At 43.0% G+C, this 27962-nt stretch overlaps 1 protein-coding gene across 2 annotated transcripts; it reads left to right on the top strand.

Moving 5' to 3' along the window:
- Window positions 1–356: 356 nt before the first annotated feature.
- LOC311213410 (tropomodulin-2) lies at window positions 357–21677 on the top strand (the record flags this gene model as incomplete). 2 transcript variants are annotated; one of them, XM_084293388.1, is made up of 9 exons in its annotated part: window positions 357–482; window positions 2180–2336; window positions 13346–13468; window positions 15022–15108; window positions 17701–17831; window positions 18471–18578; window positions 18835–18978; window positions 19302–19446; window positions 21495–21677. In XM_084293388.1, 9 exons carry the CDS (start codon window positions 357–359, stop codon window positions 21527–21529), a joined length of 1056 nt encoding a protein of 351 aa, XP_084149514.1. In that variant the 3' UTR covers window positions 21530–21677. The 2 variants fall into 2 exon arrangements, with proteins under 2 accessions (XP_084149514.1, XP_084149515.1); XM_084293389.1 differs by lacking the exon at window positions 18471–18578.
- Between the last annotated feature and the right edge of the window lie 6285 nt (window positions 21678–27962).

Here is a 27962-nt window from a genome sequence, read left to right as displayed (position 1 = left end):
CTGTGGAAAAGGATAAGCTTCCGTTTTTTTCTTATGTAGGTCTCAAAGCTTCTGTTTGCCACTGCACATGTGAAGCTCCCGAGCAAACCGTGCCAACCCTTCCCACCCCTCGGATACTGCTGCACAGCCCAGCGCATCCCCACACTCCCTCAGCAGAGCCAGAACATCTTGCTGCTTTGTTTTCGTTAATAAAGTGTAAATGTGGCTCTCAGCATGCAGGCTCTTCAGGACTGTGTCTGCTAACTGGAGATATTCATAATGCTTTATTGTTAACAGTGAGTGAAACCGCAAGAAGCTCCATCCTCCTGCATGGTTGAAATCCTGAAAAGCGTCAGCTGAGCAGTGCAGCAGGAGACATGTCTCTGCCTTTCCGAAAAGAGCTGGAGAAATACAAGAATATCAATGAAGACGAAATACTCAGCAAACTCTCGGAGGATGAACTGAAACAGCTAGAGCATGTTCTTGATGACCTTGATCCTGAGGTTAGTAGTGGGGGTCAGAAGGCTTCCAGTGCAGAAGCTGTTCATTATAAATGCCACACACTGCAGCATTTTGATTCGTACTGTTATAGGAGCGGCAGCGTTCTCTAAAGGGTGAGCAGCTCAGCTAGGGACATTTTGGTTTCATTTCTGCTGTGATGTGCTACTTGCTTTTGTACGAGTCACCATGCTTTCTCTATCCCTTGTCTGTTTAGACACAAGCCTGTCTGCAGTCTAAATCTTTAATCATGTTTGTATACTGCAGCATGCTGAGAAGCTTTTTATGGCTGCTATTCCTGAGCACAGAGCAACAAACAAACATAATGTGTGCTTGTGCTTGTGAAGATCAAATCTTTTGAACTTCAGAAATCTGTTGCCTATGTCATTCATCACAGATATATTTAGCTGAAGAGAATATATTTAGGCATGATTAAGGAAAATAAGATTCAGCTACACAACTCATTTTCTAGAGAACAAGGATAATTTGGGTATTTGAAAGCACTATCACAAAGAGCTTGAAGATCTCTGTCCACAGAACCACTCGGTCCCACAATAACAAGGTTACAGTCACAGATCTTGTTGGAAATTTGACTGTGCCTACCCCAAAAACTTCCAAACTGGTGTAGGAGTTTGAAAATTGGCAAGTAAACTAGCAGATAAAACCCACTTACTCTGGTGACAAAAAAATCTAGAAGAAAACAACGGATTTATAGCCTGTAGATTTATAGCACATATTTACCTGGAAATTTAAGGGTGGGCCTTATTGTTCTGCCTTTCCATGCTGCCCACGTCCCTCACTACTACCACTCCTACAGTGCATTTTCTGGTGCTTTCAAGTATGTGGCATCTCAAAAAGTGCCACATTGATTTGTGGCCAAGCTGCATACATGCTGTAATTTGTAGTGCTCCAGGCATGTTTGTGCATGCACAGATGAAATGCTTCATGTCCTGAGCTCACTGCGTACACTCTGAATTTGCTGTGTATTTGCCATGATCAGACTTACTATGTGTGGTCCGGCCTGCGTATGCACTGCAAAGTCCATGTACCTGCATCCCTTCCTGGGGTTTCCTGGACAGAAATGTGCAAGCGGTATGCATCTCCCTGTGCTGTGGGAGGCGGATGCAAGCACATAGTCACACAGATACGTGTTTAAAGTGGGACTTCATCTGCTTGCTTCCTGCATACTCTACATAGCTGACATCCACATCATTCACCAATTACCTTCTGTGCGTTCCACTCATTTTTGAAGTCCAAGGGACATCTGCATTAGTATGAAAGGAATTTTTGAAAAAAACAAGAGAGAGAGAAATGGTAGGAAAAACAAGAAAATGAGGAGAAGAAAATGTAGAGAAAGCTGAGTCTATTTACCTGGTCTGTAAACTCTATGGTTATAGTATGTGTAACAGAAAGGTCTATGGTCTTGCTCTGTTCTTTGGTGTTATGACTGTAGGTATGGTTTGTGAAAATATTAAGAGGTGTTACTAACGAGAAGCCTGGAAGAGCCCCTGGTTTTGATGGGTACATTTAGGTACCATGTGTTATTGCTGTTGCCAAGGAGCGTTATGTGAAGTAACATGCAAAGAACAGTTCCACTTGAAAAAAAAAAAAAAAAAAAAAACACTAAAATTTAATTCGGAAGACTTTATGAAATTGCCTCATCTCCTTTCCATCCCTCCTTCTCTTCCACACACCTTCACAGAATGCCTTGCTTCCAGCCGGATTTCGGCAGAAGGACCAGACCACTAAATCCGCCACAGGCCCCTTCGACAGAGAACGCCTGCTTTCGTACTTGGAGAAGCAAGCGCTTGAGCACAAGGACAGGGAAGACTTTGTGCCATTTACAGGGGAGAAGAAAGGTAGGGCCAATCTTTGTGTCGGGGTAGCGTTATGACCAACCTGAACGCTCAGGGCCCTTCTGCCCAGCCCTCCCACCCAGCCAGCCAGGCAGGAGGCCATGGTGGCGCGGGGCAAGGCTCGTGAGCCACATGTGGTACTGGTGCTGGAGGAGATGAAATGGTGCTTTTGTCAGTAGCGTGGTGGCCTGCCCTGCTGCTCTGCGGTTCCAGCCACAGGTTTAGGTCAGGCTGCTGTGGATTTGGGAGCTCACAGCTGCCTGGGTTCAGGCAGCGGCCTGCAGAGCAGCAGGGGGCTGCGGCTGCAGGGAAGGGCAGCACGGGTGGCCTCGCGCCTTCGTGGGGACTGCTCCCACAGCAAGTGTTGGCCTCAAAAGGGTGCTGTGATGGGGGAGCTGGTTAGCAGGAAGAGTACCTTCTATGAGTACCTTCTAAGAGTGCCATTCTAAGTAAGTATTGCCTGCAATTACTGTAAGCAATAGCTCAGGGAATGCATTCACAAAAAAAAAAAAAAAAAAAAAAAAAAAGTGTTTTTCCACTTGTTTACTAGCACATCTGGTAATACTATTCATGCAGACAGATCCTCTGTTTCCCATTGCCCTACAGCTACAGGAGGAAAGAGAAAAACAGGAAAACTTTATTCTAATCACCCAAATGTTGGTAGGATAACCTTAGGGCAAGAACAATCATTCTTTTAAGCAAGCAGTGTTCCTATAGCACCATTTCCTCATCTATGTACATTGGATAAAAATGCTTGCCTCAGGCCACTCCTTCATTCCAGAAGAACCTGATGCCTGCGTCCATTTCTGGCCATCTGATTATCTGCCCTGTTTCAATGCGACCTGCTGAAAGAAAAGCAAGTATTTCAAGACAGTCAAGTGCAACATTTTTTACTTTCTGTGTCATTATTGAAGTTATAAAATGTCATTTGCAGGGCAAGAGTTGTTGTTACTATCCTTACCTTGTGCATTCATTCTTTGGAATAATGGGTTTAGACGAAGGAGACAGTTTCCAGCTAGATCTGTTGGCTGCTTTATTTTATCCTGCAGCATATTTATTTACCTCCATTTTTCTCCCCTGTAACTTGAGCTCAATCCTATTCATAGGGTTGATTCTGAGCCCTGCAGAAATACAGGAACATTGCCGTGTTCCTGCAGGTAGCAGAAGGGATCGAGCACATGCTGTACAGAAAGGAGAATGGTTTATTGTGGTGTGGATTTATTACCAATTGTTTCCCTTTCCCAGTCTCCTACGCACCACTGTGTTAGAGCAGCGCAAGTTACTGCTTGCAGACCTCTGTATATTTGTGCTGACACCTTCGGTCAGGTCTCACCTTACTGATATTTACTGACTTTGCCATTTTGCACTGTAGTCATGTCTGCAATCTCCAAACATAAAGACACAAAACAACAGTGGTGTGTGGAATTGTGTACACCCACGCGACTGGCACTACAGCTGTATAAAGCTAATCCTGGTGTCGTCCATGATAGAGCTATTCTGCAGGCTGGCCTGTTTATTCTACTTGAGTTTTCTTCTGATGAGGCTAAACCAGCATTTTTCCTATGTTTCCTATGCTTCCAGATGTCCAATATATGACACTATATGCTAGTTTTTAAGAATTAATAGTAGTTTTCCAAATCTGAGTAATTATCCCAAGATAAATAGTTTATATTTTGAAAATATGTAAGAATATGTAAATATAAGAAACTACAGAAGAGTATCTCTTGGGGAAAAGCTTATTCTTCACCTTATGCATGTTGTTGGGCTCTAAAGTTCATTCACAGTTTGGCAAATATTTATATAATTATGTTACATTTACGTTTGTTAAATGATTTCTTATGTTATAGCAACACTATAATATAGCCATACCATAAATAGCCACAAATTCATTTTATGGTAATCGTGATAGTTGAAAATTAAGTCCTGGGACAGCTCCGAAGTGCAACCAGTTGTGTATAATTAGATGTGGGAAGTGCCAATGCCAGTGTGCCATTTGGCATTATTTACCACCTGAGAATATTTGCTTGTTGGTCGGATTAGGAGATGTCAGGTCTTGTTCAAGCTTTTGTCACTGTTTCATACTTTGATGTTTGTCTTCCAGTGGGAAAGTATTTATTTTTCCAAATTTAGGAAGCAGGATGTTTCTACCAAATGTTAAGTGACATTTCTACCAGTTCCTATGTTTATCATGCAAATCTAATACTGACTTGAAAATTCCATGATGAGCTGAAGGTGGCATTTAAAGTTTCCTCCTTCCAGAACAGTCTATAGTACATCATTATTTTTTTTAGTGTCCCTGTTTCTCTTTTTCTGTTGTTAATGTTTTATTGGAGAATTCCAGACCAAAAAGCAATACCAAGCAGCTGCTGAAGGACAAAAATCAGTTGTCTTTGTGGGTCTCTATATGCTCAACACAACCATAAGGTTTTGATTGTGCTAGAAAACAAGCCAAAACAAATTCCAGAGTTAAGGGGGATATTCAGCGTGGTTGGAGCACAGGAAGCATTAAATACGAGCTCAAGGTGGGGGGCTGGTTGCACAGGGAATTGCCTTGGTTTTGATTGTAATCGTGGTTTTGAGAGATTGGAAATGCTTGGCAAAAACAACCAAACGTATGGCATGCATTAGAGTTTTGGTCCTCTGCCACATTTCAGCTTGTTAACTTACTACAGTAATTGCCGTACAAAAAGAAGGTTTAAAGCCTGTATGGGATGGCTCTCAAATTTCACTGAAAACCCAAGTTTTGTGCGAAACCTGGGCCAGAACATTCACAGCCTGGCAGGAGCACACCCAAAGCGGCCACTGAGCAATTCTTCCAGAGCACTGAGCCCTGCACCTCTGTGACACAAGTCAGGGGTGGGTACTCAGTTTGAATGTCCCTGTTGGGAGTGCTCGCTCCCATGAGCGGTATGCAAAGGATCGGGTGGCTTTCAGGAATCCTTGTGCCGTTAATCAGCTGTTAATCAACCATTCCCACAAATGGGGTTCATTATTAATGAGCAATGGAGGGATAGGGAGTTAGGGCTGATAATTGTAGCCATAGTGATTGGCAGCCTGTAAGTGTTTATTTTATGTACTTTTGGACTAGTTCCTACTTGAGATAGATGCTCCAGAAATCCTGACATAGAAGCCAACGAGGTTATTCAGACTGACCCACTGCAGCTAAGACACAAGGCTGGGACAGCCGCCCATCGCACTTAGATCACTATGAAACCTTTTCAGAGTGGTCCAGGAATAAAAGATGGAAAGAAGAAGGGCTACTGCTGGCTAATTTCTCAGGCAAAAAATGTTAAAAAGCAATGTCAATGCTACATGGTTATAACAGAAGGAGACAAGAATGAGTCTGTGTTCACAGTGGAGAGAAGGTCTGAGAGGAGGAAATGATCATTTTATGTCCTAGGATCAAAATTAGCACTTGAGACCTGTCCCGTTTTCTCACAGCCTTCTTGTGATTGTCCTCAAGTTTTCTTATCTGTCCAATTCCAGAAAGGAAAATAACCCTCCATTCTTCACTTGTCTTCTTTGTTGAGATGGGCCAGAAGCTTTCTCTTACTGAACGTGTGTGCAGCTGCTCTCAGTTAGGATCCGAGGACTACTGTAATAGAGGCATATACTATTAGTCACACTTCTGCTTCTGCTTTGTTGCAGTGATTCTCTTACTACATGATGCTAATGAAACATAATTGAAAAAAGTTCTACTGTGAAATATTATTAGATATGAAAAGTTGGCCATGCCCTTTTAAATTGCTGTAAGCATTGCTGTTTCAGTTCTTCACCACTGTCTGTTTTCTGCAAGGTCTTCCACTCCTTGCCAAACCATTTCATTTTGGGTCTGATCCAGTTCTCATCAAAGTTATGGAAAAGCTCCAGTGGATTGGGCTATTATTTGTGGCTAGAAAGAGAAAGGGAAAACGCTTGTATGTGATTAAATGCTAACATTTTCAGTCAACCAATAAAAGGGAAAAGGAAGAAAATGATGATTGAACCAGAGAACTTTGGGGCAAACCCAAAGAGTTGCTCTTGCAGAGATCTATCTTGTGTGTGGTGCTGTGCCCAGCACAGTATCAATACTCAGCAGTAGTGATAATGAGAGTCGTTTTCAGAAGGTCAAAGTATTAGAACAGATGCTAATGAGTTCCTGTTCCAGTTTCTGTACCAGACTGTACATAGAAATGTCAGGGTTTAGAGATATGATATCTTTTTTTTTTTTTTTTGATCAACAAAGGCAGCCTTTTCACCCCCAAAGCTGAAATGGTTTGTTTAAGTTTTGCCACCTTCTTCCTGTTCTTCAAGGCTAAAATTTAGAACTGGTGTTCATCTCCTAAAGCATGGAAAGTGCTGCTGTTGCTGACAGTAATGCCTGTAGCCAATGTCTTTCACTGCTTGCTTTTGTAAGACCTTGTTTTAGTTGCTCATGACTTTGCCAAACTCGCACAGTTTACACTGAAATTTCCCATGCTGAGAGTCTGCCTCAGGCTGAATTTTTGGAAAGTGTCAGCAAAAAGGACTCAGCTGTTTCCAAGAACAAGATTAGGAGAAAACACATTGTTTTAGCCATCTCAAGTAAATTTTTCCAGCTGTTTTTTATGAGCTACAGTGCCTCCATACTTTGAAGACAGGACCTGAAATATATGCCCTTTGCAATCTCCAGGGAAATATACTTGAACTTGGAAACTTAGAGACACTGTACTTGTACCTCCAGTTTGTTCCAGTAATCTCCAGATTCCTCCTGCAGTGAGCATGAGTCATGTCCTCGGAGCTGCCTCCATGTGCAGACAGCACATATGACAACAGAGCAGCACCCAGAGACCTGGTGTGGTCGGCTCAGGGCTGCGTGGGCAGTGCTGGATGCTCTTCACAATTGCTCATCTGAGAGGCTGCTGTCACACCACAGCCGAGGCAGGGAGATTCTCGTTCTGACGGTGCTTTGCAAAGGAGCTGTACAGGAAAAGAAAGAGTACATGGCCAGCAGGGAGTTTGGTGCAGAGTTGTGGGGGGATTGTCTTTGTGAGGAGCTGTATGAATATGCTCAGGGTGAGGGACTGGATGCGGCAGCTCTGGGGAAAGGAGCTGTAGAAGACAGCAGTGATTGGAAAGAGAAGGCAGAGGAAAAGGAGATGGTGGGAAGGGTCAGGATTCAAAGTTACGCAAGACCACAATACACAGAGGATGGGAAAGGAACAGCTGTCAATGGGGAAGGGAACAGAGGGAGGAAAGAGGGCAGAGAGGAACTGGAGCTTTGCCCAGGTGTCAAGATTCTTTGATGCCCCTGAGAACCTGAAACCCAGAGACAGAGCTCAACTGTTCCTCCTCTGTTCCTCCTCTGCTGCTGCTCCACATCAGCCATGAAAGCCTTCTGCTGCTGTCAGTGACCTGGTGGTAATTCAGAGGGCTGCCAGAGGAGCAGCGGGAGCCTAACTGTTGTGGTGATCCCTGTGAGGGTCTGATGAAACTCTGAGCTCCCTTCTGTCTTAAAGATGATAGGTTGGCTCTTCTTTATTTGAATTTGAGAAAGTGTAATTTTCAGATGAATTCTTCAAAGGGCGTAATGAAGGTGGCAGAATCACAGCATGCTGCTCAAGGCCAGGTACGCTGGGGCAATTTAACGTTGCTCTGGGTATATGCACAATATATATAACAACTTTGGAAAGCTAAACTTTGCAACCTTCCTATTCCATTATCCTGATGTTTAAGGCATAGAACATGCAGTTAGTAATCCAAGAGTAACAGCACAGCAGCAATTATGATACTGCATTTTAATTACTACTGGCTTTCAGCTTCACACTTATTTGAACTTGGCCTGCTTTGGTCTTCGTAATAGAAATACAGTCTTGGTAAGTAATAATTTAGCTGTGTTTTCATAGAATATTTGTAAGGAAGAATTTAAGTAAGCCTCAAAAGAAAAGAATAGTTCAGAATGGAAAAAGTGAATCGGGTGTCTGTGACTTATGCAAGGCAGATTTCCAAGATCATTGAATTTCACTTCTAAGGTCAGTGCTCTGACCCTGGAGTTACAGCATTCTGTAACTGAGAATAAACAGGCACTCACTGAGTCAGTGGTGCACTGAACAGTAACAAGTAATAAGTGTAACCGCATATTTTCTTGAAAGTGCAATAATCTGAGTTATGGTTTATAGGAAAAGAAAGTAATTATTTTACAATTATGGCAGAAAAAGCATTTGTATGATAAAAACAAACAACTATTGTTTGTAAAACTGATAGAAAGGATATTTTTACAGCTAGTAAAAATGAACTTATTTTCCATTGCTATGCACTTTGTTGGGTCATTTGGGCTCGTACAAAGTAGTAATACATACTAAGTGAATACAAACGGTGGCAATTTATATTTATTCATAAAAGTCTGATGACATAAGAAGCAAAGCACAGAGAAGACACAGCAAAAATGATGTTCCATATGCTGTAAACTCCAAGTAAGATGAAATCCTCAAATTTTATTTTAGTGAACACACTAGTAAAATGCTACCAACTATGCTACTCAATTTCCCGTTTTTCCCCTGAAGTAACAATATGCAAATAAATGTATTTCAGCAAAATACACCTGAAGTAGTTCCTTGTGCAATTAATACCTTTTCCTATAGATGTGCTTACATCTAGAAGCACATATATTGTTATAGCTAACAATAATAGTCATGTAGTTAACTATTATTGTGTAAGGAGATGGAGTAGGGATCTGTCTTATTTCTTTGCTTTCTTTTGACGTTGCTTTAAAGGAGGCATTTGTGTAATGCAGGAAATCACAGCTTCCTGAAACCAAATGGCAAAATCTCAGGGTTTAGGACTGTACCCAGAGTACTTTTTTTTTTTTTTTTTTTTTTTCCCCAGAAAATTTGTTTTCCTTTCATCTTCTAAGTCTCTCTGAATTTCATTCAGTCCTTTTCTGAATTTCATTCTGTGTTTCTGAATTTCATTCTGTGTTTCTGAATTTCACTCTGTGTTCTTCATTTCTTTCTGAATTTCATTCAGTTCCTTTTTCCTTCCTTCTGGTTTTCAATGGACTTTTTTTTCCCCAAACCTCTTTTGAGTAAGACACAAGCCATATCCTATTTCAATTTGAATAGAAGTTTTGCAGTGTGCGAAAAAGAATAGTTCTGCTGTTATACTGTGCCAGTACAAATCTCTGCTCACTACACTCACAGTCACAAAGTCCCCTGCATTATAATAAGCCACCTCAGTTGTCATCCAGGTCACCACAGGCAGCTATCTCTGTTTGACAGAAGGAAGCGGAGAATTCCATCGATTTACATTTAAAATTTCATGTTGAAAAAAATCACCTTAGATTCCAGATCTTTTGGGTTAAATGCACGTGTAAAAATAAAACGAAAATGTAATGCTTACAAGTTTGTTTTTACCAGAAAGGAAATTTGTTTTGCAGTTAAATACAAATATGTGTAATTTTGTACATAAGTATGGTTGTCTTGGTGTTGTTAACATTGAAGAAGGTTGGGTATGACACATATAGACGTAACTTTTGTTGCTATGTTTCTGTCACTACTTTGGTAGAAAGATAAGCTATTAATACTAAGACTTAGCATGGGACATTAACATATTCTGGAGGCAAAACAAACACATTCTAACCAAACTCAATATAACTAAATTCTAAAATGCAACATGAATAGAAAGAGCGATATAAACAACACTGCGAAGAGCATCCTTTCTTCACAAATCTAATTTTAAAAATATAACACTTCACTATTCCTCCAAGGCTTCAACATATTTAAAAATAATACATTTAAAATTTAAGCTGGGCCATTGAAACAAGCAAGCCACGATCCATATTGTTATTAGTGAATTCCACGATGGCACTATAAAATGAATTTACAACATATGGATAAGGGACCAGGAGGACCTCCTGGATATTTGAACTCTGTCCTTAAAATAATGAAGGAAAACTTGTTGACAACCATACATAAAGACAGGCACACGGTTTTGCTGCTGGTGGAAAGGTAATGAATTCCTAATAATGTGCTAAATGTATAATAAGCTCTTCTAAGCTGTTAGGCTGCAGAATCTCTTCACAGAGGGCTAATGCAAAAGAATGTTCTTGTCTAGATAGCAGAAAAAAGAATATTTTTATAAAGCCATTGGATGCCAGAAAGGCCTACATATATTAAAGATATATATTATCATCTTTGACATGACCTTGCCCCTTGAAATATTTCATATAACCAGTAATAGAATATTTTTTCTAAAATGTTTGCCAAGAATGTTTTAAATGAACCTATCACTGAGAGTCATGTACACATCTAAAAAGATTTGGGCTGCCATCCCAGAATTACATATGCCTGTAACAAATGCTTAAAAATTATATTCCTATATATGTGAACTTCATGGAAAAAGTATGAGCCTGCACTGGTTTCCATTACCCCTGGATTTCCGTCTACACAAGATGGCCTGCCCACTCCAAAGTTCACAGAGAAAGCCCAACTGAAATATATACTACGTCCAGTTTACCCAAGGCTTTAGGTCCTCTGTCTACTTAGTATTATTTAGCCTCCTCTTATCTCCCAGTTTGAGATTCTGAAATGGAAGTGTCCTGCAGTCCTGTCACCGAATACAGCCATGAAAAGATGCCTCTCCGAAGCTGTTTGAAAGGAGCTCCGGGATCAAACAGTGCCCTTGTGAATCAGGGAGCAAGACAACCCAAAGACATTTTGGGGTCTTGGGCAGCCTGGGATGGGTGCTATGAGGAGACGGATGCTAAAGTATGGATTTCTGTCAGCATTTGTTAGCAGTCTGGCTGGGCTTTGGGGCTCTGAAGAACCACTGGCTGCCTGAGATGGTTCACACTGCTGTGGCTCCGTGGAGCATATCTGTTAGAGGATAATGTTATTGGTCAGGATAAAGATAAGTAGGATTTCCTCAAGATCTTAAATGAGCTACTGATTACTGACAGCTCCTGGGGAACCGCCAGTTACCTAAAAGGAAAGCATTTTGCAGCCAGTACCCTCACTATTGATTTAGTCAGATATTCTGATTAATTTTGGTCTTGTAGCTTCCAACATAGTCATGTTTTTTTTCCTGCTGCATTGTCCTAACCAGTCATGTTCGCATCAGCTAACTCGTGGTCAGTGGTATCTGAAAATTGCCACCCAACACATCAGATGAAGTAGCAGTACAGAGAGAGTCTTAAATCTTAGCACCTGTACTGTTGTGAAATCTGGGCAGCATGAGTAATCTGTCTTCTCGGAGGGAGAGTACTTCTCACCCAAGTTTGCCACTCGACTTTTTTGTTGCCGCTGGGATGGCCGCCTCTGATTCATATCTCATAGCGCATGGTGAAAGTGAAAAGGATTCTTACCCTTGGCCTTCCAAGGCTTTTATCTCCTTGAAGCCTCTTGTTAAAGACTTGCTTAAAAATTTCGCATGAAAAATGAATCATAATACAACACTACTTTGTCTTTCTGCATAACCTTTTGTCCAGTTTTGTACTCTGAAATTATTTAGCCTTGATACAAAGACCTCTAGAACAAATGAGTCAAATTCTGCATCAGTAAACCTTGTCAGCTTCAGAAATTTCCTTTTTTTTTTTTCCTGAGCCTATTCAGTGATGTCATTGACAGTACAGAAATTGCTGTAGACAAATTTGTATGAAAGAGATAGACGAATTGGGTATTATCTAAATAGCAATGATACTTTGAACCATGATGGGAAAAATAATGAAGTCACGTAAGGATGCCAGTGTTGAAAAAAGAGGCAAAAAGTCTGTAACTGAACAGTAAATGCAGTTCTGGTATTTTGTACAGGTAACAAAATTAATATTGCCGAGACTGTGAAAATTAACCTATTTTAGAGGCATTTCAAAAAGCCACAAGATGCGCTTCCAGCATTACATCTAGAATGTACAAAGCTGTACAAACAAGACAGTTTAAAGCAGACAGTGGGCCAAAGCCACCTGCATCCAAAGGCCATCACTGCTTCATTCCAGTGGGATTGTACAGCCTGCGTGAGAAGTAGTAGGCAGGGACAAGGTGAGGGAACCACTCAGCAGTGGACAACAGAAAATGGGAATTCACGGACCTGTCAGAGCAATGACACCATGTGTTGCACGTGGCATCAGCTAACGTATTACTGACTGTATGAGCTTTTTCTCCCACTATGTGGGAGAAAAAACCCAGTGCCACTGGTGACTGAAGTGCAGCCCTAAATTTAAACTTAAAGCCCTCAGTTCATGCAGTTACAGCATCTCAGCATTGATACTAGCTCTAGCAATGGGCTAAGGGAGTAGTTTGACTTTGTGTGTTGTTCCTGGATTTATTCTGTAGTTTCTCCATTTCAGCAGAAGGACCGATGATCTGTCTTTGGGCAATGTCACAGGGAAATTCCTGCTGCCACCACAGCAGCAGTAGCAGCCCAGGAGAGATGAAGCACAGCAAACCAATAGGTCAGGGAACAAGTAGCTCTCGAGGAACACGAGGTTCGGTTCAGTCCTTTAAGGCCTGCACAGATGATCAGGAGAAGGCTACGTGTGTGAACGATCATCATGAGGCAGAGAGGGGAAATGCCAATGGGAAGGCTGGGCATTAAGCTGAATCACTTGAAGAGATTAGGTTTGCAGAGCTTTCAGGCTCCTGCATGGAATTTGTAAACTGAAAGGTTCTTGCAGAGGGATGGTTTTAATTGCCTCTGGTGCCTTGTTTAAATCTCAGGACGAGATGTCTGCAAGCTTTTTGTGTAGACCTGATTCTACCATATACAAGCCCACAGGAACTTCAGAAAAATCCCAGCTGTCGCTGCTCTGGGGGATTTATCTTAGGAAACGTGCTTCCATAGTAACAATCACCAACACAGATCACAAGTCTGCACCTTTTATTTTTAGACTCTTATTATTAAGGTCTTGGTGTTGAGGATAGCATCGAGTGAGAAACAGGAAAACATGCCCTTGATATTTTTCCAAGCAGTTCCATTGTCACAGACCTATTCCCTTCACTGCCAGGAGGCAGACGGGTTGTTACAATAACTCCTTACTCACTCTGGCTATTTTCTTCTCTTAGGAAAAATATTTATCCCTAAAGAAAAGCCCATAGAAACTCGTACAGAAGAGAAAGTGACCCTGGATCCGGAACTAGAAGAAGCCCTGGCCAGCGCCTCAGACACTGAGCTCTACGACCTTGCAGGTTAGATTACGTGCAGGTGTGAGCCCCCGCAGGTCCGGGCCTCCCCCGCCACACCTCCCACCAGGAGTGTCCCACCGTCACGTGCCAGGTACCTGTGGTGTCACCGCCCCTGAGCACTTCAGGCATAACTCAGTACCTGTGGCATTTCTCAGACCTCTCTCTGGTCTGTTTCTAATTGGTGTGGCTGGCAAGGAGAGAAAACAAGGCAGCTAATGTGGTATGGGGAAGGGAAGGGTCAACAGGGTGCAGGCAGCAGGCTGGGGCGTTTGCAGTGTTGGAGACCACTGATGTTACTGCATGCTGACGTGCATGCTCCGCGCTTCAGGGCTCTAATCCATGCAAAAACTTTGGTGGGGAAGTTTCAACTCCATTGACATTTTTCTGTTTTTCTTTAGGAATTCTAAATGAAATATTTCAATATATCCCATTAATCTGAATCTGGTTTGGAACAACAGTAAACTCAAAACTCTTGTAACTACTCCATTGTCCCATTAAAGGACACGATCTTGCCATTATCTTCTGTAATTCTTGGCTACACCACACATTTCTGGATGCATTAGGCTTGTGTCTGACTGAAGTGTGGTGTATTGCAGGAATCACAGGGTTACAATACAGCTGGCACCTCACACGAAGTCTGAAGTTCACAGCATCAAGTTCCAAGTGCTGCTGAGCTTTGGCTGGGAGCCAGCCATTCAGGACTGAGTTTGTAGGTATCAAAGTCTAATTAAAACCAGGAACACACCTACTGCCCGGAGTTCCAAAACCAGTCTGTAACAACAACTGTCAGTGCTTACAGAACAAAGAATACTGTTCATAACAAAAACATGACAATAAATGTAAAAATCTGCATTAAGTTAATAACCTCTAACTCATACATGATCCTGTAGCAAAAAGTCCGACCAGACAATTTATGGGAGAAATACCAGCAAACAGCACAATTTATTCTCTGACACTGGGGAAGTTCTTTTGCACAGAACACAATTTGTCTGAAGCTTCTTTTATGGAATTTTGGTTTCTTTTGTCATTTCTCTCATAGTGGCTTACTGTTTATTTTAAAGTGCTGGAATATATTCTTCCCAAGTGTGTTAGCATCTATAAGCTTCTGTAAGAACCCCCAGCACGAACACCAATTTATTAAGCTAACCACATGTAAAGCCAGAATCTTCCCCGATGTGCCAGACAATACAATGAGGAGCAATAAGAAACTCAGGCTGTACATTACTGAAAAACACCGTTAGTGGTGTTAGCAGTGAAGCAAGCTACCCAAAGAGATTGTGGGATTTCCATTACTGGATGCTTTCAGGATGCAGCTAGACAAAGCCACAGCTGACCTGGTTAGTGCTGGCAGCATGCCTGCTTGCAGTGGAAGCCGGACAAGGTGACCCCCACAGCTCCTTCCAGCTGGCATTTCCCTGGCCTGCATACTACCCACAAGCACCAGGCAGAGTTCAAGTTTTATACGGGGTTTCTTTATCTGGGGAACAGATACTTGTCTGCAATCTTTGTTCCTGCCATTAACATGGTATCCTGTTCTGCTATTTACACATTTATAGCTGTTCTTGGAGTGCACAACATGGTCAACAACCCTAAATTTGATGAAGGAGGAGCCCGCAGTAAAGATGGAAAAGAAATTGTGAGAAGTAAGCAAACATTTATTTTGTGGGCTATACATCAATCTTTTAGACACCTACAGGTTGGGTGTATTGGTTTAATTAAGCAATAATTAAGTAATGCAACTTGGCTTTACTTTGATTGACCTAATTAATCATAAGGGGGAGTTCTTTATAGGAAATACAATCTTAGAATTATTTATCTATAATGACAGCAGTACTATGCAGGGAAATGATTCCTAAGGAGCTTTGTTTTGCTGGGGAGCAAAATCTGGCTCTGCAGAGCTGTTTGAAAGGATGGGAGTATTTAAGAAGCCAAGACATATTTTTATTCCACTTCATTTTAGGCAGCAGGCAGAAAATAGTGAGCTGTAGGTAAGAGATGGCCAGAGCACAGGTCATGCTGTCTCACCCTGAGTACACACATTTACACAAGTGAAGAACAACTGCTAAGCACTGGGCTCGAACCTGGCAGTCACATCTCTGGCCAGAATCATCACATCTCGCTGCAGCCAGTGGCACAAACTGCAGGAAGGTGTTCCTGCCCTGGCTGTTCTCTCGGATCTACTTCTCCCTCCTATTAATTCTGTGCAGCCTTTTTAAACATCTGTTATGTGCCTCCATAGGTACGGGAAGTGTAATCAGTTGGGAAATCCCCCCCAGCAGAAAGAACTGTAGTTATTAAATACAGAAATGTGTACAACTAAATAAAGCAGACCTTGGTGTATCAGACCTTTGCTCAACAACTGGCGGGGGTGAGGGGTAAATCTGCACTCCAAGTTTTGCTTGTCATAGGCTTAAGAGCTGCCAAGCCTTGATCAGGGCTCCTCAAGCTCTGGGATACCAAGTAGGGTAGATTTGCTTTTTGAGACAAAATTGTGGAATGCCCTTTACTGAGGAAATGGTACTCAAAAGTGTTTTCTTCTTGCAAGGCCATGAGAACAGCAAGTGTCTTGCCAAGGACTTTTGTTTCCATCCGTCGTTGCTTAAAAGGAGGTGGGAAAGTAGACAGGACACTGTGCCACTTTGTCACTTCATTTTTCTCAGGCTTAAGACACCCTGCAAGCTCCCTAGTGGGGCCCTGTGCAAGCTGCCATCTATCTTGTAACAGGCAGCTGCATACATTTCTAATCCACATAGATTTCAAATTATTTTAGTTGCACAGAGTCACAATGTCAGCTATGTGAGTCAGCTAAACTATGCTCCAAGAGCAGCCTTAACAACCAGAAAATGGCCCTGCCACATCACTTTATTCTGTGGTCCAAAAGCAATGCCCCCCTTGGCCCAGTGACACATGACAGGACAAGATGGAGACGCAGCTCAGAAGTTGCCCACCAACGTGGCAAAACAGCACCATGATTAAAGAAACAAGGTAAAACTCCTGGGAACAACAAGAAGTAGAAAATGAAGACTACTGCTGACTGTAGACTGAGAGCAATGTGCTTCCTAGCCCGAGGATGGGGGCCGGTCTGTCCCCAGCTTCCAGCTGGGTGTCACTACCAAAGCCACGCTGCTGGTTTTTCTTTACTTCCCTTCCTTGAACCCAAGGTGCAACAAACTCTCTAAGTGTGTTGTACCTCTAGTTTTTGACTTCCTAATCCCTAGGAAGGCTGGAGTGTTAGTCAGGCATACGCAAGCTCTCTCAGGGAAATGGTAAAAATAAAAATAAATAAAAATGAGTTAAAAGGGAGTGAAGTGAAAACCAGCTCAAGGTTTGTGTATGACTTCATCTCTTCTAAGTTCTAAAAAAATTTGGTTTTGTTTTGGCCCACGATATGGGATGAACTTTGCACTGAACAGAAATGCATACTACATTGATCTGTCTGTGACAGAATGAACATACTTTTGGCCAGTGACAGATTGCTTTCTTGCCTCTAGAGGCTTGGGTGGTCAGCAGTTATAAATTAATCCCCACAACTATATGCCTGGGAATTCGAAGTACTAATTGTGTTCTAAACTATGATTTTTATGCATTTCTAAGAATATTTACAGCTCACAGCTGCCAGCAGTCAAAGTAGTATCTCTTTGGAGCACGAATACCCAATGACTTCATATATCTTGGTGCTGGCAGACAGACTTGCTTTTCATACTTTGATAGTTTTATTATTTAAAAAGTGCAGATGTTGCAATTTTACAAGAGCTAATTGCATTTATAGTAAGGCTGATAGCATCGGGCTAGAGAAGGGAACGGAGGGGCCTCCTCACCACCATCTGTTCGGTTAGCACAGGCTATCTGGAGGTGCAGAGAAGTCTTCTCGTTAATGCAATGACTGTGTTCTGAGCACACCTTCCTTTACAGGTGTCAGAGTGAGAACAAAGCAGCCCTTGCTGTATATTACATCCTATACCTTAAAAGCTGCTTTGGCTCTAATTGTGCTGGGACTTTTGTACCTGAAGGAGGAAACTGCCTGTAATGATACCTCCCGGCTACTGCAGCTGCAGCCTCTGGGTGCTCAAAGGGGCAAGGGGCAAGGCTGGGATGCATGGCTAAGGCTCCTCTCCCAAGTTCTGGGGTTCATGTAAACCCTTTCTTGAGCACAGACCTAAATGACAGCTGAAGAGCCAGACTTACTGATCCTGCCTGTTCCTTATGTCAACATTTAATGAGCTCTTGTGTTGCAGATGTGGTCAAAGGTGAAAAGGTCAAGCCCATTTTTGAGGAGCCACCTAATCCCACCAACGTGGAAGCAAGTTTACAAAGGATAAAAGCAAATGATCCTAGTCTCACGGAAATTAACCTGAACAACATAAAGGTAGATTCTGTGGTTTCATTTACATCCTCACAGAAGGGTTTATTCAAATATTTCCAACCCCCTTTTAGCTTTACTTTTTTTTTTTTTTTTTTTTCTCTCTCTGTACTGCACAGAAAAAGCAGGACATATAGGAGAGGGCAGTGGAGGGAGTTGTTTGAAGGGCTCCAAGGTCATCAATGCTTGATATTGAATCAGATACCAATTAAAAGCCCAAGGGGTGACTGCTGGCTGCCTTTCTTTAGCAGCTCATAAAGCAAGAGATCTCATGGGCACCATACAATCATCACTGCCCTAATTCAATTAGCCCACACATGCAAATGGAGGAGGAGCTGGGATGTGGAGCCTCTGAACCACCAGCAGCAAAATTGGAAAGCAGCTCAGAAATGGGTCACGTGCTGGCATTGGCCTGACCCAGTTAAAGGCACTGCTGACAAAGCTGCCTAGTGCTGGTGGCTGCCTGGGCTCAGAGTGCTGCTCGGAGCACTGCGAGCCGTCTGTGCTGGGGCACTCGTGAAGGCACTGGGGATGGGTCAGTTGCATAGCCTGTGGCTACTGATCAATCAGTTTGCTAACAATTAAAACCGGTGTCTCATGTTGTGACCGGCTTTCCTAATTACTGGATTTATCTTCTGAATACAGAACATCCCTATTCCAACACTGAAAGAATTTGCAAAAGCTTTGGAAAGCAACACACACGTGAAGACATTCAGCCTTGCAGCTACTCGAAGCAATGACCCCGTAGCTATAGTAAGTTAAATGCTGTTTGGAAAACAAACAATGTTCAAGTAGGTCAATGTATGCTTTAGGATGCATCTGTCGTTTCCCTTGCAGAATTTCCCTGATACTATGCATGATGGAACTGCAATCTATTTTCATCTATCTCTGTTCTTCTGAGCCTATATGTATTTTATTTCTTTGTAGGTACTAAACCACGTTTTACAGATTCTGTCATTTCCTAAAGCTTTTAGGAAGTTGATCTCATTCCCTTTTTTTGACCCCTCAGGCATTTGCAGATATGCTGAAAGTGAACAAAACACTGAAGAGTCTGAATGTAGAATCCAATTTCATCACCGGGACCGGTATTTTGGCACTGATTGATGCACTGAAGGAGAACGAATCCCTGACAGAGATCAAAATTGACAACCAGGTAATGAGAGCGTGGAACTGCTGTCCCTTTTTGTCTCTCTTCTGTACAGATTCCTAGAGGGTTTGCCTAGAGGGCTATGGCAAAGTCAAGGTAGCCTCTGTGGCTCGGTCATTCTGCAGCTTATGTCCCATGCAATGAAATCATGGAAAACATCCAAATAAAAGTGGTCAAAGCTAAACATAAAACCCAGAGCAAATGTGCGGAGGTGGCGAGAGGGATTCTCTTTGTAGTTTCATCACAGTACTGAAATATTACCACTTCTCTCTCATTTGAGAGCAAATCTTTTCTTTTCTTTTGGGGACATTTCACCGTGTCACCAACAGAGGCAGCAGCTGGGGACGGCTGTAGAGATGGAGATTGCCAAGATGCTGGAGGAGAACTCCAAGATTCTCAAGTTTGGGTACCAGTTCACAAAGCAGGGCCCAAGAACCAGGGTAGCAGCGGCGATCACTAAAAACAATGATCTAGGTAAGATACTATTACATCCACTCATCAGCTGATCTGGTGAGCCAAGCTCAAGACACAACTCTTCCTGTCTGTATTCAAGGCTCAATGTTAACTTTTCAACATCCAATCTGCCCTGTGTGAGGGGTGATGCATAGCTCCATAAGCTATGTAGGACAGGACAGCAAAGATCTTACTGTGATTAAGAGCTACTATCCTTCTCCCACTAGTGCTGGGAAGGGGGGGCCTGCAGCCTTTTCCGTGGAGCACCCTGGATTCCCAGCTGCCCCATCAGCTCTTCTGGCCAGTCAGTGCAGAGAGCCAAACCCATCCTGTTTGCTCAGGGAACACCCTGGTCCTCGCCTCTTTGCCCTGACCACAACAGAGCATGCCTGGCCAACCGAGGGAGCAAGGATGACTTGCCTGACTGCCTAATTGCAGGCATGGACAGGAAAGCTTTGCACATTTTACCTGAGTGCGGTGTGCTCGGCCCTGTGTGCCTGATACACAGCACAGGGAGGAGATGACTAGGCAGTACCAGTTCATGGAAAAATAAAGAAATACAATAAACTCTACAAAGTAGAATTGATTGATAACACCAAATCATGATGCCTTTGGTTGGGTTTTTCTCAGTGAAAACTAAGATAAAAATTGAACTGAAACCCACTTCTTTAATGCATAACATTATGTTTTAGCAGTTTCCATGATAAACTTTTGTTCCTGAAACTATTAGCTTTTGTAGAACAGTGTTTAAAACATCCCACCAACAAATAGAGAAAGACATTTTTTTCCACTATTTAATTGACTGACATTAGACATACCTCCTGTATCTAATCTTCATTTTCCTGGTTTTGTATTGTATGGTTTTATTCAAGATTTAGCAGGGCAGAACACTTTGAAAAAAGCAACAAAACACTGAAAGACATGAACAACTGATTATATGATGAAGACTTTGGAGTAGTATGATCTGTTTGCCAAGAAAACACTCTGAAATAAACCTTCTGATAGCAAAGTAACAGGATTTTTGTAGTTATACACGTATACTGTTGCTATTGACTATCATAGTGAAAAGTGTTCATTCATCTAGTTTTACTGCTTTTGTTCTTTACTAAAACACTTTAATATCAGAAAACAGGACATGACAGTTTGATGCAACACCAGCTTGCATCACATGAACAGGAGACCCTCGCTAATCTTATCTGTCCAAGTCAGAGGAGACTCAATGCATTTTTACTAGAGTACAGAGCAGCAAATGCTGCCTAGCCACACCTGCTCTATACCAGCTGTAATCTACTTTAAGTGCTGTAAACATTCACAGGGGTCTTCTTGCCAAAATAATCCTGTCCATAACACAAAGCTTATCTCAGTTTTCTTTGCTAAATGGCAATTTAACCCTACTCTGTTTCTAGTAGGAATCTAGAGTTACTTAAGGTACTATTTGATGGCTGATGTGATCACAGCATGTGAAGTTTAAACACACACTTTAAGGTCCAGTATGATATTTTTCTCATTGCCAGGACTCACCGATACCGTCACTTCAAATTATTTTGTAAGAGATTATGAGTGTTGCTTACCTACAACAGAGACCCCTGCAATTAACAAAGTTATTCATTTTTGGTGCCTAATGCTTAAGTAATCCAGAGCACTGCCATGCAGACCAGAGCAGACCAGTATCAACTTGGTTGGAACGCAGTGGTTGGAACACAGTGGCTTTAATGAGGGCACTAAAACTGTAATAAAAATCTAAATGGAGCCACTGGGAGGAAGCACTGGAAATGGTGAATTCTCCATCATCTAAAAGCTCTCCATCAGAATCTGATTTTCATAGAGAAGTTATTGATTTGAACACTTGGTGAAATCCTACAGTCTAGAAAAGTCCAGTTTAGATAGCATTTCTTTGTTTAGCAATAAGATCTGTTAATTATGGCATTTATGGACATAATACGGCGGGGTATTTGTTAGAAACTCCTTCGTTCTTATGCACATTAGAGGGAAGAGTGTGTCACTGAGAAAAGCACTCGTGTTCTCAGGAAAGCCACACTGACTGCTCTTTTCTTGTTTTATTGGCCCAGTTCGCAAGAAGCGAGTGGAGGCAGAGCGGCAGTAGCCACGCCACGGCCGATGCAAGGCAAGACCGGAGCCTGCCAGCAGCTGCACTCTCAGAGCGTTCACTGGTCAGAAGGCAAGACACTGGAAAACCATTGCAATGGGAGTTGCTTGTTTCTGTTAACATCTCCTCTTAACCTTGAAAATGCAGCCTGATCACTTTTAACTTCCATAGTTCATTTAATTCTTGTGAAAGATTCATAGTTGGTTTTAATTTAATGAAAGTTTCACGATATCTGAAACCAATATGCAGAATCTTAACTGTGTTACTGAGCATAACGTATAGTGGCATTGACCCTTACTTTAGACACTTTCACGTGTTAAGATATGATCTCATGTATGGATAAGGTTATCCTCTGCTGAAAATAGAAACTTTAGGGCCAAGTCCTGCAATGCCTTATGTTTGCAAATAATCAATCCTTACTTCTGTGTGTACAGTCCTGCTGAACCGAATCCTGCAACGGGATGCTCCTAGGAGTAGATCTAGTAACGCCACCACAGGTGTGTGGGGTCTTACCCCAAGCCCCTCTCCTGCAGCAGGACCCAGGCAGGGGAACGGCACTGCACAGCACCCTGCTGCGGGGCTCCAAGCGTCCCGGTCCGAGTGCAGGATCACACTGAGGTGTACCAACGTTGTCAAAGCGTACTTGTTTACATAAGCTTAGGTGGATCGTTTTGCAATGTTACACTGGCATTTGCTATCTTTACCCCAGAGAGTAAAGGAGTAAAGTAATGGTAGTGCTGCCAATCCTAGATACTTTGAATGTTAGATGTTTTTTTTGTTTGTTTTTTGCTAGGCCAACAGTTGTTTTTTTTTTTTACTAGAATGCACAGTTTACAGCTATTAATCTAAACAAGTATTCTACACGATATTTGTTTTGCATTGAGCCATGTGTTTGACCTTTTTTTAGTTGTTATTTATGTACATTTGTTAGTATTATAGAACTGTTCTCAGGACCTTTTAGATGAAGGTTAATTAAATAGTTAATCCTGGACAGCAGCTGTGCCACCAGGAAAAAACATGAAGAGGGTAGTTGGACCAACTGCAGAACTTTATTTATAGGCTTCAGTCAGGTATTTGTATTAGTGCTTCGCTAAGTAAGGGCAGTTTTAAGCATAGGCACAAACACTTTGCTAAATCAGGCCTTAACTCAGATGCTGTACAAATTCTTAACCCCGTGGAAAGCACTTGTGAAGCAGTGGCTAACCCCAACCTGCAACAGCATCAACATTTTAGTAAGAATTAAGTCTGATGTTTTGCTTTGTTCTCTACCACTGTTTTAACACTGCCAACAGTTGCCTCTGACAAACAGCCAGGGGTTCATTTTGGCTGTCTGTAAGAACCCTGGGAAGCTAAGGGAGACTTGGGTTAGGCATCTTGTTGACTCCAACGCTTGCAGAAAACCTCCAGGCATCAGGAGACCCCAGCATGGGTTTGGCTGCACAGAGCTGGAGTGCAAGCTAAAGGGATGCACTCTCCCTCTGTGCCTTTTTCATGGAAATTAGTAGGTCCGAGGCAAGGCTCTTCCTGTAGGATACTTGGGGGGGGTCCACAATGACTAATATACACTTCAATCCCACCTAAACTAATTTGCTGAAGTAGGCTGCTGTGTTGGAATCTGAAGCACAGTATACACAGCTGACTTCCCTGGAGAGCTCCTAGTCTTTACGGTTTCCATCTCTCCTTCCCTTCCTCAGAAAAAGGCCGAAACCTTTGCTTTGCAAGTAAAAAACGTAACACAGTTACGAAATTTTCCCTGGATCCATGCAGGATTTGTTGTGGAAAAAGTCAGATATTCCTTTAAAAATAGCAAGTTCTGTAACACAGTCATAACTCTGCATGGTCTTAAATAAGCAGCCCTTAAAAAACAAGTGGATTAGCATGGTGATACTGGGCTTTGCAGTAAGAGTCCTCATCCCCAGAGCCAAAAGATTTTGGTTGCTGACAGACCTCAGTGATTAGAATCACACTGTTCCTATTTCCTTCTTTTATTTTGTTCTAACTAAGGGAATTCCAACTATCATTTTTTTAAAATGTATTTTAATTTTTTTATTGGTAACTTTTTTTTAAGGATGGTACATTTATGCGTGCAAGGGAAACAAGTGCAATCCATTTCTAGTCTTAATTGCCATTTCAAGCGTTGGTGTTTGCATGCAGCCGTTCTGTAAGGATGGACTGGCCTGGCTGCTTCTCCATGTCTGCAGCATGCCGTACTGTGTAGCTTTGCTCTGAGCCACGCAGGTGCTCGCGCCGTCAGGCAGCTCCGTTCCTGCCAGCTACAGTTTGTGTCATGGACCAAGGGAACCGCTCGGGAAGGCCAAGCGGCCGCCTCCTTCCCTTCACCTGCCATGCTCTTTGCACAGGCACGTCGCCTCTGCGGGGAGGACTCTCAGGCACTCGAGCACCATCTCCAATACCAGCCCCAGCAGGCACCAGCAGGCAGCACCCGGAGCCATGCAGCTCTCGGTGGGGCCCTGCCTCCTTCCAGCACGTGAGCAGAACTGGTGGCGCCTGGCCCTTTCTTCCAGGCAGCCTCTGCCAGCCTCTGCCCCTCTCTCAGTGACTGTGGACATCTGTCCTGCCTCTCTGTATGCTCCACACAAAGGCTTGGTCAGCCTCTGGCCTTGAGCATCACAAATGATGCAATGATAAAAGGATCTGTTTGATACAACAGCACACGATGGTGATGCTTGAAGGCAGATTTCTGTATTTATAGGGTGATTTAGCTGGTTAAATCCCTGCAAGTAACAGGAAGCGGGGCAGGATGTGACTAGTCCCTTTTAGTGCTACACTTTCATCTAGGATACTTCACCCTGAATGGGGGACAGGGACAGCAAACCTTCAGGAGTAACTTTGTCTACTTTTGCACATTGCTTCTCGTGTCGACAGCTTCAGTTTGGTTTCTATTTTTTATACATTTTTTTCATGGAAAAGCTCAACTTTGTTCGTGTCCTAACATGTATGTGACTGGTAGCGTGCACTAAAGACTGTGTGGTGTACATGTTAAACTCTAGGTGAAGATGTTATCGCTGGAACATAAGTAACTGCATGCGCACACCGTGGTGCATATTACTCAAGAGGAAGGGAATTACCACGCTATGTAACAGTGACTCCCCAACATCGTGGTTTTTCTAAATAAATATTCATAAAGAATTGAGCTTTTGCAATTTCTTGTGGTTTTGTGCCTTGAATCAGACCTCCCTCAATGCTCTGACATCAGATTAGGCTGGTCCTTCCAGTGCGGCTCCTGCAGCTCCCACATGGCTTGATCTTCTGTCAGGCTTCCCCTTCCCTCCCCACCCCGTCACGCACACTGGATCTTGGAGCCATCCCAGAGACTGTTGAATAGGTCTTCACAAATAATCTCTGTTACAGGTGAACGTCTCAGCCAAGAAGCTTTTACTAAGTCTGCATTGCCATTACAGTGATTGCCATTTACAATCAAAAGCAATCAACAGAAGCTATTTCCAGCAGTCAGTGGGATACCAGCATGTTATCCTTCACAGAGATACATCACCTTCTTGCATTCTTCAGCTATCCTCTCTCTATTCTTAAAAACCATCCCTTGTAATAATGCCAACTGTACCTTTGGTTGTTTGGAAACCCTGCACAGATCACCTCCCAGCTACAAGAGGATCAGAGAATGGTCTGGGTTCGAAAGGACCTTAAAGATCATCTAATTCCACCGCCCTGCCACGGGCAGGGACAGAAGCAGTAAAGAAGTGTGCACCTCATCCTGGCTGGGCAATAGTAACTGAGTGTAAACACCCACCTCCGATTTCCATATCTGTGGCTTCCCAGAAAGGCCAATTTTTTGCTTTCAACCCTTCCCTCCTAGCAGGTTCACATTTCCTCCCATCTGCTGACTAAACAAAAGGCACAAAGAAACAAAACATCTTCCCTGCCCAAAGACCACCTTTATTTATGTCATTGCTTTAACTCTGAAATATCACAGTATCTTTCTACTTTGCTCTTGCATGCCAAGAAAAAAAAATAAAAATAAAAAAGGGATGAGACTCAAAGAAAATGAGGAAATATCTCAGTGAGAAAATACACATCTGTGTCCCAGGATGTGGTTCTGTAGGGATTTGTAGGGCCTAACATCAGAGGGAGTGCTCATGGGAACTATGTAGGAAAATTCCCAGCTCTTCAATTATAACAGAATCAGAGAATACAGCTGCAGAGTCACTCATAAGGTCACACACTCCGGTTCCCATCTCCAAGATAGGATTTTATTTCTACAGGCATCATAGCTTTTGCAAAGAGAAAAGGGTTCTTCACAAACTGGATTTGGTCCTGCATCATTCTTTACATGGGTTGTGCTGAAGTCCCTTGCAGTTTTGGCCACAAATGCAATCTATGTCAGGGAACACAAATATTCTGTTCCACCTTCTCACTCTGAACATTTCTGGAGTCAGCTTTTCTTTCTGTTTCTTTTCAGTATGCAAATTTCATGTATAAACAGCTGAAAAATAACTTATTTACAACAAGATTGATATTATTTCTGCAATCTGAGTGCATATCCTCATCCTTCCAGTGTTCCAATCTGTTCACTCCTCTCTCAAGCCTGAGCAACAGCAGTGCAAAGCCCAAGTGCTTTATTTTCTACAAGGAATGCCGGGTCAGTCTGTATGAACATGATCTGGAGTGACAGCCTGACTGCAGCCAGCTCAGCTGACCTCTGGCCATCCACCTGCTGCTGCTGCCGTGCAGGTCCCTTGCTGCACAGACACTCTAGGAAGTTTTATTACAACCTCCAAGAAACGGAGGTGCATGCTGACTATGTCTTCTCATATTCAAGTAGCTCTGATCTGTTTCTTTGCACTTCTCTAAGCGCAGCCAGGAGCTCTGCGCCCAGCGTCATGCTGCTGCCACCCAAACGCAGGCTGTGGGGAGGAAACGCATATAACACCACCAGGTCAGGGATGTCAGACAGCGACCACTAAAACACACAGCTCTCCAATGAATACCCACTTCTTAACCATTTTAATACATGTTAGTATTTGCATAATAAAACCAGCCAAGGAATCTGTCCCTCTGATCCCTGGTTAAGCTATAGCAAGCATTCATCCATATCTGAGTAGAGAGGAATGGTCAACTGCACCTGAGGTTTCCTATTTGAAGAGAAGGAGGGGTAAAAGCAGAACTGTGTTCGGCTGGTTCCCAGGCATGGCAAAGTACTTCCAATATCCAGGCTTGTCTCTCCCTGTCCAGTAAAGCAGATGAGCCCAAAGAAAAGCAGCATGAGGGGCCTCCCTTAACAAAGGTCTGCTTGTCTCCTGTAACAGCTGCCTGACTTTAGCAAGCCTGAGGTTAGGTAGGCTCAGTAAATGAGCAAGGGAGGAGAAGACAAAGTTTACAGCTAAAGCGGTGGTATATATTGCTTTTCTCTTGATCTTTTCTAATAATAAATGCATTGCTATCCTGAACAGAATCTGGAAGTAACATTTTGTAATGCAAACTGTGTATTTTCTAGCTCTAAAATTTGTTTAGACTCTCAAAGCTATGCTGGTGAACATTGTGTGTGTGTATACATACATATATATGCACACACAGAGAAGGAATTCCCCAAACCTGATAATCTAGTGTTAATTCTGTCATTTGCCCATAGAAAGGTTATATTATACACTCATCAGCTGTCTAAATCAGCATTAAAAGCTTTCAGGTGATGGAGATGACCAGGCACAGATGCCTGGTGAAGCGGGGTGTTGGCATTCCCGCGTAGTTTGTGCTCCAGCAGCACTGGCACACCGCAGAACAACGCTGGTGTTCGTCATCCACATTAACTGGGTTGCTGAGAAGCCGGGTGTGTTCTCTCATCGTTACAGCAGGGCACTCACCTCTGCGTTTGGGGTCAGAAAGATGAAGACCCCACAGGCACTGCTGCCAAGCCTTACCCATGGCCGCCCCCCGCGGGGTCCAGCCCCACTAGGCGGCACAGTCGCTCCATCCCATTCTGTGTTTTTTCTGCAGGCTTTTAGGCTGCCAGTGAAAAGTGTCATCAAGTGTGTCAAGCCCCCTAGACAACAAAGAACAGCCCCTCAGAACCCCCTTTATATTCTGGTGTTCAGACCAACTGTAGCACGGTTGCTGATCAAAGCCCTGGTTAAGTTCTCCCCACCTTCATGCTGCAAATGTGCCAGCTGATCCGGGCTAACAACTGCAGCATCCTCTTAAACGCACTGCAGGGAGGTTTGTAAGCCTGTAATAAGGTCAAGAGCACCTCTTACCGAGCTGGACCTAGTTACCTCCCATTTAAGCAGCTCTCCTTAACTGGCTTTTATGCAGTGTCTCCCATGCATTTGTGGAGCGCAGCAGCACCGTGCCTGCCAGAGGGAAATGGCAGTTTTGGCCCACAGCCAGACAACAGCGCTCAGCAGCTGCAGCAAACCAGGCAGCAGGGACAACAGTAGCGATGCCACCTGCCAGGAGC

The sequence above is a fragment of the Netta rufina genome, assembly GCF_964035555.1.
Source record: "Netta rufina genome assembly, chromosome: 11".
NCBI lineage: Eukaryota > Metazoa > Chordata > Aves > Anseriformes > Anatidae > Netta > Netta rufina.
Note: the sequence above shows the minus strand (reverse complement) of the source record. Positions and strands in the feature narration are given on the sequence as shown.